General features: G+C 47.1%; 1 protein-coding gene across 3 annotated transcripts in view; it reads right to left on the bottom strand.

The window, feature by feature from the left end:
• LOC140208493 (NACHT, LRR and PYD domains-containing protein 3-like) overlaps positions 1–20,158 on the bottom strand; it is a 46,559-nt gene extending 26,401 nt beyond the window's left edge. For 2 of the 3 annotated variants that reach the window (XM_072277185.1, XM_072277184.1), the window contains exons 1-3: positions 20,077–20,158; positions 8,772–8,930; positions 5,217–5,313 (exon numbers count right to left, since the gene is read on the bottom strand). In XM_072277185.1, the coding sequence (XP_072133286.1) occupies positions 5,217–5,226 (10 nt within the window). In that variant the 5' untranslated portion in view covers positions 5,227–5,313; positions 8,772–8,930; positions 20,077–20,158. The remainder of the gene's footprint in view (positions 1–5,216; positions 5,314–8,771; positions 8,931–20,076) is intronic. The other variant, XM_072277186.1, reaches the window with a different exon arrangement.
• Between the last annotated feature and the right edge of the window lie 223 nt (positions 20,159–20,381).

Below are 20,381 nucleotides of genomic sequence, written 5' to 3' on the forward strand. Positions count from 1 at the left end.
ACAGACAGTCGCGTCACTTGTACCGGTTCCAGGGTCCTGATCACTGTCTCTGACGTCACTGTCTCTGGGCTGACAGACAGTCGCCTCACTTGTACTGGTTCCAGGGTCCTGATCAGTGTCCCTGACGTCACTGTCTCTGGGCTGACAGACATTCGCCTCACGTGCTGGTTCCTGGGTCCTGATCAGTGTCTCTGACGTCACTGTCTCTGGGCTGACTGACAGTCGCCTCACTTGTACCGGTTCCAGGGTCCTGATCAGTGTCTCTGACGTCACTGTCTATGGGCTGACAGACAATCGCCTCACGTGCTGTTTCCATGGTCCTGCTGTGTGTCTCCGACGTCATTGCCCCTGGGCCGACAGACAGTCGCCTCAGTTTTGCCGGTTCCAGGGTCCTGATCAGTGTCTCTGACGTCACTGTCTCTGGGCTGACAGACAGTCGCCTCACTTGTACCGGTTCCAGGGTCCTAATCAGTGTCTCTGACGTCACTGTCACTGGGCTGACAGACAGTCGCCTCACTTGTACCGGTTCCAGGGTCCTGATCAGTGTCTCTGACGTCACTGTCACTGGGCTGACAGACAGTCGCCTCACGTGCTGGTTCCAGGGTCCTGATCAGTGTCTCTGACGTCACTGTCTCTGGGCTGACAGACAGTCGCCTCACTTGTGCTGCTTCCAGGGTCCTGATCAGTGTCTCTGACGTCACTGTCTCTGGCCTGACAGACAGTCGCCTCACTTGTACCGGTTCCAGGGTCCTGATCACTGTCTCTGACGTCACTGTCTCTGGGCTGACAGACAGTCGCCTCACTTGTACTGGTTCCAGGGTCCTGATCAGTGTCCCTGACGTCACTGTCTCTGGGCTGACAGACATTCGCCTCACGTGCTGGTTCCTGGGTCCTGATCAGTGTCTCTGACGTCACTGTCTCTGGGCTGACTGACAGTCGCCTCACTTGTACCGGTTCCAGGGTCCTGATCAGTGTCTCTGACGTCACTGTCTATGGGCTGACAGACATTCGCCTCACGTGCTGTTTCCATGGTCCTGCTGTGTGTCTCTGACGTCATTGCCCCTGGGCCGACAGACAGTCGCCTCAGTTTTGCCGGTTCCAGGGTCCTGATCAGTGTCTCTGACGTCACTGTCTCTGGGCTGACAGACAGTCGCCTCACTTGTACCGGTTCCAGGGTCCTGATCAGTGTCTCTGACGTCACTGTCACTGGGCTGACAGACAGTCGCCTCACATGTGCTGTTTCCAGGGTCCTGCTCAGTGTCTCTGACGTCACTGTCTCTGGGCTGACAGACAGTCGGCTCACTTGTGCTGTTTCCAGGGTCCTGATCATTGTCTCTGACGTCACTGTCTCTGGGCTGACAGACAGTCGCCTCACTTGTGCCGGTTCCAGGGTCCTGATCAGTGTCTCTGACGTCACTGTCTCTGGGCTGACAGACAGTCGCCTCACTTGTACTGGTTCCAGGGTCCTGATCAGTGTCCCTGACGTCACTGTCTCTGGGCTGACAGACATTCGCCTCACGTGCTGGTTCCTGGGTCCTGATCAGTGTCTCTGACGTCACTGTCTCTGGGCTGACTGACAGTCGCCTGACTTGTACCGGTTCCAGGGTCCTGATCAGTGTCTCTGACGTCACTGTCTATGGGCTGACAGACATTCGCCTCACGTGCTGGTTCCAGGGTCCTGCTCAGTGTCTCTGACGTCACTGTCTCTGGGCTGACAGACATTCGCCTCACGTGCTGGTTCCATGGTCCTGCTCTGTGTCTCTGACGTCACTGTCCCTGGGCCGACAGACAGTTTTGCCGGTTCCAGGTTCCTGATCAGTGTCTCTGATGTCACTGTCTCTTCGCTGACAGACAGTCGCCTCACTTGTACCGGTTCCAGGGTCTGATCAGTGTCTCTGACGTCACTCTCTCTGGGCTGACAGACAGTCGCCTCACTTGTACCGGTTCCAGGGTCTGATCAGTGTCTCTGACGTCACTGTCTCTGGGCTGACAGACATTCGCCTCACGTGCTGGTTCCAGGGTCCTGATCAGTGTCTCTGACGTCACTGTCTCTGGGCTGACAGACAGTCACCTCACTTGTACCGGTTCCAGGGTCCTGCTCAGTGTCTCTGACGTCACTGCCTCTGGGCTGACAGACATTCGCCTAACGTGCTGGTTCCAGGATCCTGATCAGTGTCTCTGACGTCACTGTGTCTGGGCTGACAGACATTCGCCTCACGTGCTGTTTCCATGGTCCTGCTCTGTGTCTCTGACGTCATTGTCCCTGGGCCGCCAGACAGTCGCCTCAGTTTTGCCGGTTCCAGGGTCCTGATCAGTGTCTCTGACGTCACTGTCTCTGTGCTGACAGACAGTGGCCTCACTTGTGCTGTTTCCAGGGTCCTGGTCAGTGTCTCTGACGTCACTGTCTCTGGGCTGACAGACAGTCGCCTCACGTGCTGGTTCCAGGGTCCTGTTCAGTGTCTCTGACGTCACTGTCTCTGGGCTGACAGACAGTCGCCTCACTTGTGCTGGTTCCAGGGTCCTGCTCAGTGTCTCTGACGTCACTGTCTCTGGGCTGAATTTGATCCACTTCCGCTGTGGCCGGATCGCATTCCATTGGGACATTGCTCTCAATCTGACCCTGCTTTGGTACCTTGCTTCCCGTGTCTTGATCATCTTCAATCGATGATTTACTTGGTAAAAATCTCTCGAATGCTTTCCATATTTTATTTAATTTCCCACCTGAAATAAATGATGAATTGCAGGTTGTAGTGAAGTGACTTAGATACGAGCAGAACAAGGATTCGCAGTGGGTGGTTACAATAAGAACATGAGACATTGGACCATAATTAGGACATTTGGTCCATCGATTCTGCTCCGCCATTTAATCATGGCTGATCCTTTTTTCCGCTCCTCAACCCGAGTTCCTCGCCTTCTCCCTGTAACCTTGATGTTGTGTCCCATCAAGAACCTATCAATCTCTGCTTTAAGTAACAACCCAACAACCTGGCCTCCACAGCTGCCTGTGGTAACAAATTCCACAAATTCACCACCCACTGGCTAAAGAAATGTCTCCGCATCTCTGTTTCGGATGGATGATCCTCTATCCTGAGTCTGTGCCCTCTGAATCTACACTTTCCCACCATGGGAAAAATCCTTTCCCCATCTGTTCGCTCTCGGCCTTTCAGCATTCGAAAGGGTTCAATGAGATCACCCCCCGCCCAGCTTTATAAATTCCAGCTAAAGCAGACCAGAGCCATCAAATAATGGAGCCGAGACTCTGGCTGACCAGATTTGGAGCGGGACTGTGCTGGTGAATGTGAACCACACCTCCTGCCAGGTTACCATCCCGATAAGCCTGTGACTGGACACATCCACACCCAGAAAAAGAACAGGGTAGACGCAGTAATACTAATCACTAGCTACTCAGGAATTGAACACACTGATGTCCAGAGCTTCTTAATGGAATGGTGTCAGGTGATACCGGGAAATATCACTGGGTTTATTTTCCACGAACAAAATCTCCGTGGGTCACAAACCGTCCAGTCACTGGTGTCACACACAGATCCGCCACCGGATTACACACTTCCGGATCCCCTCGATCAGATACTGTCCGTCCACTGTGTCAAAGTGTCCGATCCCCTGGGTCACAGACTGACCATTACCTCGAGACGCACACTGTCCACTCCCTGGGTCACAGATTGAACATTGCCTTGAGTCACAATCTGTCCGGTCTCCTGGGTCATAGACTAACCACTGCCTTGACTCACATACTGGCCAGTCGCCTCGATCACAGATTGACCATTACCTGGATACGCACATTGTCCCGTCTCCAGGGTCACACACAGATCAGCCACCGGAGTACACACAGGCGGATCCTCTGGACCACATACTCTCCGTACGCTTTGACATACAGTGTCCTGTCCCCTAGATCACCTACTGACCATTGCCTTGACACGCTCACTGTCCGGTCGCCTGGAGGAAACTTTTCTGTACTCTTTCCATCTCAAAGACACGTGTGCTCTGCTCTACCGACGTGTATGAACAGTTCCAGGGAATGGAGCATCTGTACTCTTGGTCCCCCAGCTCCCATTGTTCTACAACACGTCTCAGGGCCCTACAATTTACTGTGTAATTCCTGCGCTGCTTTAATTTTACAAAGTGAACCCATTCATTAGAGCATATTCCACGGTCGTCTCAGTCTCCTTGTCAATTTACATAACCCTACTTTACCACTAATGTTGATGCCATTTGCAAACTAATGAACAATGTTAATTTTATCTACCAAACCTTCACTATAAAGAGCAAACAGTGGACATAGCATCCATCCACACTACTGAACACAAGCCTCCAAACTAAACGGCACTCTATTAGTAACCTATTGATTCCTTCCACCTCGCCAGTTCCACATCCAGTCGGCTAACTCGCCCGCAAGGACACGAATCTCAGTGTTACATATGGAGACATGTATGTACATTGATGATAAATTCAGTGAACTTTCAACTTTCAATACTCCAAAAATTACGGGTAGACAATGTGTGGAGACAACAGTTAGCATGCTTGCTGTCATTAGCTGCAGCACAGAATACTGGCGCAAAGAGATCTTGTGACAAGTTTATAAACTGTTGGTTGGACCAGTTAGAATAACGTGTGCGGTCCTGGTAACAATACTACAGGAAGGACATATTAGTATCGGAGAGATTGCAGATTGAAATTTTCAATTACAAAAGATTGAATCGGATGAGAACGTTTTCTGACTCAGAGAAAATCCTCTCCCTCCATCGATGCTGTTGATCTGCTGAGTTCCTCCATCATCTTGCGTGTTCCCCACTCTAGTTCCCCTCTTGAAACGCCGAGGGGTTCACTTTAATCCTACTCACCAATGCCATTATATTGTCTCGATAACCTTCCTTGATTCCACGTTTCTCTCTTGCTGTTTTATATTTCCTGTGCCATATCACCATTGAAGCTCCTTAATCGTATTTTGAGAAAACCACGTTCATCGTTTGTCCAGAGCCCAGATATTCATTGGGGTATTAAAATACCGAAGCACATCACACATTTACCTACAATAATCTGTCTCCTGATCCTCAGCTATTCTCAAAGCTGGCAATTTTCTCGGCTTGGCTACATAAAAGGGTTTTCAGAAACATCCCTCAGCCTATGTAAGTTTCTTCATCTCAAATATTATGTACAAATGCGACAGACGTTTAATTAGAACGATCCAATGATCATACCTGTAGCCATCCTGGTTCTGACTGACGATTGTTGGTTGTTGTTTTCTTGTTTACACTTTTGTCCTGATACAGGAAAACTTCACATGCTGACGATTCTCTGAATTACACACAAGCAGACAGTGAGTTAGAAAGAGTATGATTACTTTGCAAATATGACAGTATCTCCATTCCCTGTATCAGAGCAGCACTTGCCTTAGGGACCAATCATTCCCCGCTTCCATCAACTTCCCAGCCATGTCCGTATGTCTGTCCAGTGGTATCTGGCGCATCCTACTGATAGAGTCACAGAACAAACGAGAACACCTACAGTCCTTCAGCCCAACGAGAAAATGCTGACCACAATACCCACAGAGATTGTCCTAATTTTCTGTGTTGGTCCCATTTACTCCTGGCCTCTTCACTCTATCTACACGTCACAACTCCATCTAGAAATATATAATTGTGCCTGCCTCATCCACTTCCTCTGGCAATTGCATTCACATCATCACTAACCTCTGCATAAAACCGTTGCTGCTCATGTCGGTTTTACAATTAATTTACCACTCTTCTGCCCATTTAGATCCCCTGTAAGTACGATAATCTTCACTGAAAGCAACATCCATTAATGTTGTGTCATCTGTGAACTCACTAGTAAAGCCCTGTGCGTTCGTATTCGAACGATTGCTATCAAATAACGAATATCAAAGGTCCCAACTTCTAGCCTTGCGGCACACCACTAGTTACCGGCCTCCGTTCTTCAACCACCACACGTTGCTTGCTACCTTCAAGGTAATTTTACTTTCTCTCGGAAGCGCATGGGTCCTTATCTTCCAGACCAAGCTGTCATGTGGCAACTTATCATAAGGCTTTGCCGAAATCCAATGTACCACATCCACTGTCCTGTCATTTTACTCTCATCTTCAAAATCCTTAACAAGTACTGTTGAACGCAACGTTCCATGCACAATGCCATTTTTCACTCCTAATCAGACTCTGTCGATCCAAATGTCGGTGCATGACTGTCACATATTATGAAAAATTATCTCTTGCTTCTCCCTACGCTTCTCTGCTCTCACCATCAAAAAGCCAAAGTAGCAACCCGTGTTGATAATGTTTCTGTAAATGCTCAAAATTCCTGTCCCTAAGTATCCGTTCCAAGATTTTGCCCACCACTGATGTAACACTCACTAGTCTATAATCACCAGAATTATATCGTTTATACATTTATTGAATTACAAAAGAAGATTTGCCATTCTCCAGTCCCGTTTTACTACACCTGTGGCCAGAGAGAGCACACGGGTCATTGTCAATGTCACTGTAAAGTCCCTCCTCACTTCCCGTAGTGATGTGGTATACATTGGAATCTTAAAAAAAAACACCTCTTTCTTAACATTGCTATGCTAACGTCACAATCATAGTCCATGCCATTGGTAACTCTGACGCAAATCATTCATTGAGCACTTCATCCTCCAGGCACGTTTCCGTCTTTGCTCCTGAGTAGTCCTACCCTCAATCTGTTCATCCTCCTCTTCTTCACCAACGTGTAGAACTTGATGGGACTTTCCTTCATCCTACTCGTCAAGGACTTCTCAAGTCCCCTTGGACCTCTAAATCCCTTGTAAAGCTCCTTCCTGGATACCTTATAATTCTCTGGAGCCGTGCTTGAATGTTGCTTCCTAAATGTGCTATTCCCTGAGATAATGTGTTATCAATTTACGCTCCCAGATTGCTAAGAATAGCATCACAATTGTCCATCCACTAATTAAATTCTGTTCTTTATCGTCTTCTACATGCCTATGACCATGATAAAAGTTAGATTATTGTGATAACTATCTCAAAAAGGTCACCTATCGTGATGTCTACCAGTATCATTGCGTAGTACTGGACACAGTATGGGATCCCTTCCAGTTGGTCCATCCACAAGATAAATCAAGACTCATTCCGAGACACACAACATATTTTGCCCTATGGACCCATTTTGGAATAAGGAGGTGGGAATCAAATGCAGGAAAGTAGAAGTCACCAATGATAACTACCTTGTTATATTTGTACCTTTCCAAAAGCTGTCAAGTTATCTGCTTCTCGTTATCCCAGTGGCTTTAGGGAAAGCCTAGAGAATACTCCCAGAATGAATGACAGTGCCCGTACTGTTTCTGACTTACACCCACACTGAGTCTGTCGATGGTCCCTCCATGATGTACTCCGATGATACCACCCTGATTAGCAATTATAATTGTCCTCCTTTCACTTCCCTCCATGTGCATTCTGAAACTCTGGAACATCAGACAGCCAATCCTTCCCTTGTAGCAGTCCTGCCTGTGTAATGGTGATAACATGTACCATCCATGTACTGAACCATGTTCTACATCCGTTAGTCTTGCGAGACCATGGATCTACGCCTGGAAAGTCTTCATACAACCGGGCAAGGTTGTATAGAAGACTGGCAGTTGTCCATGCTGCAAGTCTACCCTCTCCACGACACCGATGTTGTCCAAGGGAAGGGCAAGGGCCGATACAGCTTGGCACCAGTGCCGTCGCAGAGCACTGTGTGGTTAAATGCCTTGCTGAAGGCACGCTGCCTCGGCTAGGGTTCAAACTTACGACCTTCAGTTCGCTAGTCCAATGCCTTAATCACCTGGCCACGTACCCACACACTAACCATGCTATAAGTTACTCTTACTTTTCCTACTTATTGTATTCAACACATTTCAATCCATCCAAATGACGACCACCGTCCACAGCCTATCCTTACACTGCCTCTGTGAACTTTGCACCTACCTTTATATCAACTGCTCCATCATCTGACCAAACACTCTGGTTCCCATCCCTCAACGACTGAGTTTAAACCGACTCCGGCAGCTCCAGCAGACCTGGTTGCAGGGACATTCGCTCATCTCAAGTACAGGTAGAACTCGTGCCTTTTGTACAGGTTCAAATGGGAACATTGCAAAACACATTCCTGCTTGATCACAGATTCATAGGTTCTGACAATTTATTAGTCGAAAATACTGGATGTCGCCAGGGTATGTAAATGTAAATTATTGGTTGGCTTTTGCTTGTTGGGACTGAATGAAATGTGGTGCTGGGACCTTTGGCATCAAATGCGTTCGTTCTTAGCGAAGGCTTGCAGAACGATGTAATTGAGGGCAAGTATATCATTGCATCTTGCAATAGTCAGAGGAATCAATGTCGTGTTGCTGTCGTTGATGGTAGTTCCACATTTCTGCAAACAGTGCAGCAGAAACCAATTACTTCGTCTTGCAAAGAGAGGAAATTGTCAACGCATTTTGAGATGATTATGCCGTAACACAGGCAAGCAAGGAAACATTAAGACTGTCCAAAAGCTACTTTAGAAAATGAAAGAACTTGAAATGAGCAAACACTGAGGAAATATGCGTGACTTTAAAGATTGGTGCTGCTGACGGCACATTAACAGATCTGGAGTGATTGCAATTGGGTCTGACAGAGACATAACTGGTACTTCGGGGCTCATTCAGTCTCACTCCAACTATTTCATACCTTTCTTCTTACAGCAATGTATGTCAAAAGGACCAGAGTTTGAGTAAATGAGACTCACCAAACTTTCTCCTGACTGCATCACTGGAAACTCCGAGTCAGATTGGTTCTCTCCGGTTAATGCTCTCAGTCCTCAGGCTGGTTCAATTGTCGGTCTTCAGTTGTGGTTTGCTTCCAGTTGTGGGCTTTTCTTCCAATAAATCTCTCACCGCAGGTCTAACTTTAACCAGAGAGACAACGAAGCAAGTTAACAATACAAACGAGAACAAAACATTTCTGCACAATGTTATTAGAAACAGACCAACTGTAATTTAAATGTAGGAGACAAATGTAATGATCTCAGTGAGCAAACCTGTAATTGACCCTCACATGTCACCAAACCTGATATGGGATACGAAGGCGTCATCACTCAGTAATGGTGAGACATAAGACACAGGAAGAGAATTAGGTCATTCGGTCCATCAAGTCTGCTCCAGAATTCATCCATGGCTGATTTATTCCAACACCGTATTCCTGCTGCTATAACAGTCAGCCTACCTAGCAATCAAGAAGATGAATATACCCAACGACAGTCTCCATCACCCTCTTTGTTAACATAATTCCACAGGTCAATCAACACCTGTCTGCAGTAATTTCTCCCATCTTAGGTTTAGAGTGGAGCTTCTTTCATCTGAGGCTCCGCTCGCAGATCCCAGAGTCTCCATCTGATGGAGACATCATCCCGATGTAACATCCAGGCTTCGTAGTATTCAGTAGTTCTAAATAGCAAACCAACATCCCCAACCACCGCGATCCTCGTGAACTCCATTGAGTACAGGTACAAAGCCATAAAATTTTCCTCATTCATAAAGACTATCATTCCTGAGATTAATCATGTGAACCTTGTTAGAAATAACTATCTGGATCACCGTTCCAGGAATAACAGGCAAATTGATACCCGAATAATTCACTGGGAAAAGCCATGGTTTCTTTGCTGGTTTACAAACTATCACAAAATGAACGCCTGTGCACTTTCCATTTCCAGAAAATTTAAACTATTCCTGGGTGAATGCAATAAAAAGAAACCAGAATCAGTGGAAAAGAGCAGTTTGTAGGGAGAGGAAAAAAGATAACGAATCGGGTTCACAACTCTTGGCCAGTATGGATTCAAACATTATCCATATTTTAGTGCAGATCTACTATGGAGGGACTGAGGCTGAGGACTGAGATCTTGCAGAGGTTTCTAGGATTATGATAGGCGAAGATAAAGTAGACAGGGAGTACATATTCGCTAGTTAGAGATGTCTAATACTACAGGACATGCACTGAAGGTGTGAGGGAGTAGATGCAATAGAAATGTGAGGGCAAACACGAGGAACTCTGCAGATGCTGGAAATTCAAGCAACACACATCAAATTTGCTAGTGAGCGCAGCAGGCCAGGCAGCATCTCTAGGAAGAGGTACAGTCGACGTTTCGGGCCGAGACCCTTCGTCAGGACTAACTGAAGGAAGAGTGAGTAAGGGATTTGAAAGTGGGAGGGGGAGGGGGAGACCCGAAATGATAGGAGAAGACAGGAGGGGGAGGGATGGAGCCAAGAGCTGGACAGGTGATTGGCAAAAGGGATATGAGAGGATCATGGGACAGGAGGCCTAGGGAGAAGGAAAAGGTGGGGGGGGGGTGGGACCAAGAGGATGGACAAGGGTTATAGTCAGAGGGACAGAGGGAGAAAAAGGAGAGAGAGAGAGAAAGAATGTGTGTATATAAATAAACAGCGGGGTACGAGGGGGAGGTGGGGCATTAGCGGAAGTTAAAGAAGTCAATGTTCGTGCCATCAGGTTGGAGGCTACACAGACGGAATACAAGGTGTTGTTCCTCCAACCTGAGTGTGGCTTCATCTTTACAGTAGAGGAGGCCGTGGATAGACATATCAGAATGGGAATGGGATGTGGAATTAAATTGTGTGGCCACTGGGAGATCCTGCTTTCTCTGGCGGACAGAGCGTAGGTGTTCAGCAAAACGATCTCCCAGTCTGCGTCGGTCTCCAATATATACAACGCCACATCGGGAGCATCGGACACAGTATATCACCCAAGCCGACTCACAGCTGAGTCGGCTTGGGTGATATACTTCGTCCGGTGCTCCTGATGTGGCCTTCTATATATTGGAGAGACCCGACGCAGACTGTCTGGGGCCCTGAATAGTGGTAAGGGAGGAAGTGTAAGGGCGTGTGTAGCACTTGTTCCGCTTACAAGGATAATTTCCAGGAGGGAGATCAGTGGGGAGGGATGGGGGGGGGGTGCGGGACGAATGGACAAGGGAGTCGCGTAGGGAGAGATCCCTGCAGAAAGCAGAGAGTGGGGTGTAAGGAAAGATGTGCTTAGTGGTGGGATCCCGTTGGAGGTGGCAGAAGTTACGGAGAATAATATGTTGTACCCGGAGACTGGTGGGGTGGAGGTGAGGACCAGGGGAACCCTATTCCTAGTGCGCTGACGGGGGGATGGAGTGAGAGCAGATGTGCGTGAAATGGGGGAGATGCGTTTGAGAGCAGAGTTGATGGTGGAGGAAGGGAAGCCCCTTTCTTTAAAAAAGGAAGACATCTCCCTCGTTCTGGAATGAAAAGAGAGCAGATGCGTCGGAGACGGAGGAATTGCGAGAAGGGGATGGCATTTTTGCAAGAGACAGGGTGAGAAGAGGAATAGTCCAGTTAGCTGTGAGAGTCAGTAGGCTTATAGTAGACATCAGTAGATAAGCTGTCTCCAGAGATAGAGACAGAAAGATCTCGAAAGGGGAGGGATGTGTCGGAAATGGACCAGGTAAACTTGAGGGCAGGGTGAAAGTTGGAGGCAAAGTTAATGAAGTCAACGAGCTCAGCATGCGTGCAAGAAGCAGCGCCAATGCAGTCGTCGATGTAGCGAAGGAAAAGTGGGGGACAGATACCAGAATAGGTGTGGAACATAGATTGTTCCACAAACCCAACAAAAAGGCAGGCATAGCTAGGACCCATACAGGTGCCCATAGCTACACCTTTAGTTTGGAGGAAGTGGGAGGAGCCAAAGGAGAAATTATTAAGAGTAAGGACTAATTCCGCTAGACGGAGCAGAGTGGTGGTAGAGGGGAACTGATCAGGTCTGGAATCCAAAAAGTAGAGGAGAGCTTTGAGACTTTCCTGATGGGGGATGGAAGCATATAGGGACTCAACATCCATGGTGAAAATAAAGCGGTGGGGGCCAGGGAACTTTAAATCATCGAAAGGTTTAAGAGCGTGAGAAGTGTCACGAATATAGGTAGGAAGGGATTGAACAAGGGGGGATAAAACCGTGTCGAGGTATGCAGGAACGAGTTCGGCGGGGCAGGAGCAAGCTTAGACAATATGTCTATGCCAGGACAGGCAGGTTTGTGGATCTTGGGTAGGAGGTAGAAACGGGAAGTGCGGAATGTGGGAACTATAAGGTTGGTAGTAGTGGATGGGAGATCCCCTGAGCGGATGAAGTCGGTGATGGTGTTGGAAGGAATGTGAGGGTAGGTTGTTTTACGCAGGGAGAGGTGGATGCCAGGAATGCGCTCCCTGGTGTGGTGGTAGAAACAAATAAGTTGAAGACTTTTAAGAGAAGTTGACATAGGCACATGAATGTGCGGAAGTTTGAAATGATATGGACATTGTGTAGGTAGGAGTGATTAGTGTTTTGTGGGGTTGATTTACTGTTTAGCTTTTTTGAAACAATATTCTGGGCCGAAGGGCCTGTTCCTGTGATGTATTGTTCTGTCCTGTGTCCATCACCTTGAGTTTCTGTTTGACTCCCACTGGGTGGCAGACAAGGGACCGTGAGGGGGAATTTCCAAACATGGATTGAACACTGAACCTTCAGATCGATTTCAACGGCTTCAAACTCGGAACAGTCCAGTTAATCACCAACTCTCTCTGTGCGTATGGAATGGGAACTCATTCTCTGCTTTGCTTCCAAAGGAACTCTAGAACTAAACATCTGTGAGAACGTAAATACTCGCTCAACATCTCATAAACCCGGGCACTTTGATCTTTGGGTGAATAAGCCCTGTGTGGTATTCCAGGACCCAACCTCACACGTCACAACACACAACAAGAGCATCGCACATCTTCGCCACTTCTCACACTGGGTGGTGTAATCAGCGATTCCCACTGCCAGTATCCTTTTCAACGCGGAAGGAGTTCCAACCAGTCCCATCTGTAGAAGCATAAACCTGCCTGAAAGCCCCAACAGTGTAAGTTACATATTCCTGGAGTCCCCTTCCCAGGATTATAAACCAAGCCTCAATGTTTCCGGGAATCTTTGCTGCCAGTAATATACAGCTGTGTCTCAGCTATTATCAGTTCAAACACTAACACTCCCACACCGACCAGGACACAACTGAAAGCATATGATTCTTTGTCGGGACTGGGATCGAGCTGGAAACATGAACCTTGGGTCACAAAGAGGGCACGGATGAATTTCAACTGATCTGTATAGTTCAATCGAGCATATTTGTCCATTATTTTATTGTTGAGTGAGACATGGGGCAGGTCAATTGGTCGGCACATTTCGTGCAGTATAACAGGAATAAAATGATTTTGATAAAAAATTGAAATTATATTATTGGGAACTCAGTACAACAGATTCTCTTTTTGAACTTGATCCACACATACTGGCTCATTTCATGATGTTTGTTAAATCCTGAACAGAATTGTGCAAATACAATCCCGACATTCATAATTTATCTCTTCATTCCAGGTCCTGTAGAGTAAATTCTCAAAGCATTCTCTCGCATCCACAATGGCTCTTGAGGCCACTGTCTCTCCGGTGAGCGGCAGGGACTACAGAGCGGTAAAAGTCTTCAACATTCCTCGCAGCACTGGTGGGCTGTTACCCTGGTGACGGAGGAAATAGCTCACCGAAAGTAGCCGAAAACGGAAATAAGAAACTCAATGTGACAGGTTCTGAGTTTCCGTATGAGCAAAATGAACACTGATTCTCGTGGATGTATTAACCCTGTTGAGGTGCATTCAGTAATTTTCCTGGTACTTTCACCTCTGCAGAACTATCACTATCAGCGGTGCTGACGCAGGTCCAAAACAAAAACACATTGTTGGATACGACCTGTCTGCAACAAATGTCGATTATGTGTCGAACGATGAAATTAAATTCATAGAGCCCTTACAGCACAGACACAGAACTGTTAACCCATCCAGTCCGTGCCATGTTCGATGTGGTCCCATCCCCCTGCACCCAGACCATAGCCCTCTATATCTCCCTTATCCATGTACCTACCCAAACATCTCTCAGATACTACAAATGAACCTTCATCTCTCACTTCTGCTGGGAGCTGGTTGCGCATTCGCACCACCCTCAGAGTGAAGCAGTTCCCCCTCGGATTCCTCTTAAATATTTCACTTTTTGCAGTAAACCCATGATCTTCTCCGATCTGTGCGGCAAAAGCACACAGATATATTCACCTTACTTATATCATAATCATTTTGTAAACCTCCAGCAGCGTTTCCGAAACTGGAGTTCACGGACTCTTGTGTTAATAGTAGGGATCAATGGCAAAAAAGGTTGTGAACCTCTGCTAGAACCTCCCCTCGTTCTCCTTTGCTTCAGGGACTCAAGTCCTAACCTGTTCAACCTCTCCCTATAACTCATTTACTGAACTACCAGCAACATCCGTATATTTCCCCTGGCACTCTTCATCCAAGTAGCTGACCATCATTGCACGCAATTCTGAAAATTTGGATACTCAGTGTCTTTGACAGCTTGCGCATTAACCTTCCAGCTCCTCCTCGAAATACCCTGATATAATTAGGCCAAGAATCCCAGAACTCTCTTTATGACGGTACCTATCTCTGGTGCCACTTTCAAGGAAGTATGGTTCTGTATTCCCATGTCACGTTGTTCGGTCACACACCGCTGACCCCTGCCAGTCACTCTGTAAGTCATATACTGGTTTCTCCTACCCACACTTATCTGCATTAGATCCCAACTGATAGCTTTGAACCTAGTTTCCCAGTTTCACACAACTCCGTTTCCCAAGAGACTTAAATTACTCTAAGTGTTACGTACACGCAACGGTTTAAATGAACCAGCAGCAATAGAACACACCTGGAGTCTGGTTTTGATGTTAAAATCACTATAAGTTAGTAACTAGTGTTTGTGTGTGTATAAATATAATTCCAAAACTCGTACAAGCTCGGGTGGCAAGATTTAAAGTCTTACGATGGAAATGTAAGGAAGTTCAGTTCGATCCACGGAATTAGTATGTGAGAGAGAGATGTATTTGTAATCCAAGGTGAAAACCACACTATTAGAAGAACGAGTAAACAGGTACCGTTGATCTTCCGTCCTCAGGCTCCGAATCCACTCTCGAGTTAGCCAAACACAGCTTATCACTAAGGGGACAGTCTTCGAGGGTGAGCTACCACCCAGGCAAGGGTAGACACACCGATAGCCTCCACAGGGTCAGCTCTTCGACACACCGTGACAGCCACTGATCAATTACCCTGATCGATCCTCAACCCACGCTTGTGGGCACTCGAAAGTTCCACCCAGTGACTCCTCTGTCACTGGCCTCCTTTCACTGACCAGTCGCCGTAACTGGTGTCCCACTGTGTGTCTCTGGGAGAGTCATCTGACCTTGCTTAAATAAACACGCTGCAAAGCAACTGTGAACATCGAACTGTCCATCACATAACTCCGCCTCTCTCTCACCATGGCAACCAAGAAGCAACTGTGAACATAGAACTGTCAATCACATAACTCCGCCTCTCTCTCACCATAGCAACCCAGAAGCAGGCTGCAGTACTGTAGCAGTTTCTCTATCTCTCTCTCTCACTTTTAAAGGCACAGTCCATGCCCGTCACACCAAGGCAATGTACTAAAAAGCTACACATGAAATAAAGACTCAACAGATAAAGAACGTCTAAGGAACGAAGTTTATATTTTCAGGTCTAACACCCTGTGTTGGAATGGCTGTCAACAATTTATGATTTGATGTTTGCAACATCTTAAATTTTTCTTTAGTTTCCATCTGTTCACAGACAGACGACAATGAATGGGAATTTCCAAACACGGTGAGCACGCTGAATCAGGGGTAGATAGCCAATGATGCCAACGCTGATCAGCACATTCTGTGCATTGAGACTAACTCTCAGGTAGGTGGGCCATTTGGCTTTGAACTCCACACACCTGAGTAACGAACCTTGACATGTGTGGCTGGGCATCGAGGGCACTACAGAGTACAAGGGGAAAACGTCGTGTTGGCTGTACCAGTGACGCCTCCCTCCCTGATGCTCTAAACAATGCTTGAGGCTTGAACACAAGCTGGCCACAAAACGCTATTCCCCTCGCAGGTGAGCCGCCACTGTTTGTAACAGCAGATGTAATAAAGACTCTGCAGAGATGCCTGGACAGAAAATATCCAGGGTGAGTACTTAAACAGGCCACTGATGTCTTCACGGCCATCTTCAACACTTCACTAATTTATGGTGCTGTTCCACGTGCCAAAAATTAGCCACCATCCTCCCCGTACCAACGAACTCTACACCTTCACATATCAAAGTCTCCAATCCCTGCTGACTGGGCAGTCACCAATATGTTTACCGACCGAATCACTCTTCAGCCGAAGCCATAGCATTTGTCATTCACCTTGGCCTGACACGTCTAGAAAACAAAGACTCTGTCAGAATGTTTTTTTTTTTGATTTTCATTTTTCCATTCAACACTATTGTCCCACAGGCCTTGGTGAACAAATTTCTAACCCTCCGTCTAAACAAGCCATTGTACAAATGTGTGTTGGACTTCCTAAACAAATGATCTCAGATAGTCAGGATACACTACCGCTCCTCCATCTTCATCATCTTCGACACCGGTGACCCCCAGGAGTTTGTGCTGAGCCAATTGCTGTACATGCTCACTGATGACTGATCGAACACACCCAAGTCATCACAGTGTCAAGCTTGCCGATGACACGACAGTGGTGGGACCCATCACTAATATCGGTGAGATGACATACAGAGAGAAGAGGGTCTGGCGCCACAGTGGAAACTGGAAGTGGTTTCAAACCCCTGGGCATGCACATCTTACAAAACCGTTCATGGCCACAAAACATATTTCACACAATCAGGAAAGCTCAGCAACGCCGCACGAACCTTCTAAGGAGACTTAAGAGAGCTGAACTGTGTTCAAACTCTATATACCGTCGTCCTTCTACAGACGTCCGACAGAGAACATCCCAACATACTGCATCACTGCGTGGTACGGAAACGGCACCGCGGTGGACAGGAATGATGTACAGTGGGTAGTGAAACTGCCCAACACATAATTGTCAGCAGCCTACCCGCTATCAAGGATATATATGTATAGACAGGTGCCGGCAATGGCCAGTAATATCATGAAGATCCCCATCCACCCTGATCATTGACGGACTGTCTCATTCATATCAGGGTGGAGGCTACGTAGCATCCACGCCAGGGCCACCAGACTCAAAAGCAGTTTCTCCCCGGCAGTAAGCCTGATCAACACCTCCACCCAATAACTCACCCCTCCACACGCCCATCACCACGCGTTTAACATTTCCTGTCAGTCACAAAACGTCCAGACACTCCTGTGCCAAACGTCACTTTATGGACATGCAGTCAATGCCTGTCACCATATGTCCAGACACACCTGTGCCTAACGTCACTTTATGGACATAAAATCAATTTTTATACGCTATCACAGGCATTGTTTTATTTTTTAATAATTTTGTTCTCCTTTACACCAGTGTACTGGAATGACCTTAAACGACCCCAAATCTTGAACCCTGGGGAGAATACCACGACCAACCACATTATCTATACACCCTCTTGATCTTATAAACACCTAAAATGTTACCCCCATTCTCCTGTGGAATAAAGATCCAGCTCGGCCAACCTCTTCCTATGACTCGGCCCTCTCGTCCAGGCAACATCTTCAGCAATCTCGTCTGCACCCTCTCCAGATTGATAATATCTTTCCTACAGTAGGGTGAACAAATAATACTCGGTGTTGACTCACCAACAATTTCTATAAGTTCAATATAATGGCCATAATCCAAATCTCTATGCCCCAACTGATGAAGGCCAGCATGACTAAAACATCCTTTTCCATCCTCTATACTTACCCGTAAACTTTCAGTACACTTGTACTCCCAGATCTCTCTCTGCCACAACACTCCATGCCCTCCCATTCACTATACCAGTCCCACCCCAGACTGAATGTCCAAAATGAAGGATCTCTCACTTCTCCAACTTAAAAAAAACATTTGCCATTTCTCAGCCCATCTTCATTACTGATCAAGATCCCTTTGAAATTTATTGTGACGTATTGTAATATCTACCAGTCTCCCGAATTTAGCATCAGGCTTGCTAACCGTGCCACGTGCATTCATATACAAATCAATGGCATGAATAATGAATTACAGAGGTGTCAAAGCTGACACACACACACACACACACACACACACACACACACACACACACACCACATTTATCAGAAGCCTCCATTCGCTAAATCCATTTTCAATCATCACCCTCTACTGCCTGTCATCGAGCCCAGTGTGAATCCACTGCGCAAGCTCCCCGTGAATCCCACGTGACCTAACCTTCCACATCAGCTGCCACCCAGGATGTTGATAAAAAGTTTTACCAAAATCCAAATAACCAACAACACTGCCCAACTTCATCTATCCCTCCAGTTACCTCTTCCAACAGTAGCCAAAATATTTGACTAATATGATGCCCTATAGGGTGGTGTGGTTGGTGACTTCCCCATAACCAACGTCCAATTGCCCGAGACTTCAGCTTCACTGCAGACTGAGGAAATTCCGATCCCAGCTGTAAATTACCAACCTGGAATGAAGTCAGTATACTGCCAGTTCTATATTCCCAGAGACTCCATCCCAATATTATAAGCCACACGCAGACTCCCCTAGGACGCTTTGGCACGGGCGATTTGCCATGGTGTTCCTGCTAGTTCCGATTCACAAACTGAGGTGGAACAGGAAACTAATGACTATCTGCCTTGGCCAGGGCTCAGGCCGGTTCACCGGTCTGTAGATTGTGGGACAAAGCAGACAGACTTCAGCTTGTCTCCAGCAGCTAAATTGAGCATGTTTCATAACAATGTCATTGCTGTGTAGGATCTTGCCAAGCACAGCCGGCTGCCATGTTCCACACAGAGTAGCAAGAACAATATGCTTTTGATGTAAAATTATGAAATAGACAATGCTGGGAACTTAGTACATCAGGCAACATCTGTGAAAGGAGAAATGGTGGAAGACCCAGTGTCAGAACTGGGCACTTCCAGGATTTTCTCCTTCTTACTTTAAATTTCCTGCAAAGGCAGTATTTTTTTTTGCTTCTCTATTTTAATGCATAGATATCATCTGATTACAAAGTTCTTGGGACACCCCGAAACTGTTCAGCAGATTTGTGTAAATAGAATCCCACATCCCCCAGCTTGTTAGCTCTCAGTTCATTCTGACCCCGGTGTAGTACAGTCAATGCTCACAGCATCCTTTCCTCACACTGTCACTCTGTTACATTTGCTCCTGAGGCCACTGACTCTCCGCTGAGAGGCGCTGACCGCAGATCAACTACATGTGCAACACTTGCTTCAGCTCTGACAGGCTGTTGCCCTGGAAACGGAGGAAATGGCTCAATAAGAGTAACTGAAAAAGGAAATAACAAACTCCATTTAAAATGCCAGGAGTTTCGCTATGACAAAGATTAACACTGGGACCATATTTTCTACGATGAACCCGTAATTGTAATGGCTGCTTTTACCCTGCCACGTGCTGCATTCAATAAAATGTCAGATAGTTAGTTCTAGCTAACAAAACAGAAAACATCTAAACAAAACAAGAAAAAACAGTAAAACAAAAACATTTCCCGGAAAACTCAATGAAGTAAAAGGAGAATCCCTCAAGTTAACACACGTGGGGTAATGTCTCGAACGTGTTATTATTGCCCATTAGTTTTCTCTGTCTGCAGCAGCACAACAGGCCGAATGGCCGCTTCCCGTGCACATGAATTATGTAAAACAATTATCGACCCCAGGTATCGCTCCACGTGAAGTTTGGATCCGCTACCGGGCCGGATAATGGACGTAGAGAACCCCGGGTACAACCCCACAGATGGGAGTGGTTCTGGCATCGCCTCATCACGCTCTGAGGACTAGAGCAACAGGGGCTGAGCGGAGGCTCATCTCCGGCGGCTCGGTGTGAAGGTCCCACAACCCGGATCGACCCCGGCAAGTTTTTTTGACCAGCAACCCGAACCGAAACCGCCAGTTCAGGTGAGTTAACGGGACTCTCTGCCCATCGTCAGACTTCCCCGCTCGGGACCGGTCTCAATACTCACCGATGGGAGCTTCCCCCGCAGACAGTCAATCTTCCCCCGGCTCCCCGCCGACGATCCGCATCAACACTGAACGGAAAGGAAACCACCCACTATCGAGACTGAGCATGCGCAGTATGAGCTCCGCGTCTCCAGCGCTGTGGTGGGCGGAGAGCGGTGGTGGGGGAGCAGACACAAACCTGCAGATGCTGCAGCTCCGCGGTAAACGGGATTGGTGAGTCTCTCATGTCAATATTAGAATCAGGTTCAATATCACCGGTATGTGTCATAAAAATGTGTTGTCTTTACGGCAGCAATACTAAGTAATA

The sequence above is a fragment of the Mobula birostris genome, chromosome 13 (genome assembly GCF_030028105.1).
Source record: "Mobula birostris isolate sMobBir1 chromosome 13, sMobBir1.hap1, whole genome shotgun sequence".
In the NCBI taxonomy this organism is placed as follows: Eukaryota; Metazoa; Chordata; class Chondrichthyes; order Myliobatiformes; family Myliobatidae; genus Mobula; species Mobula birostris.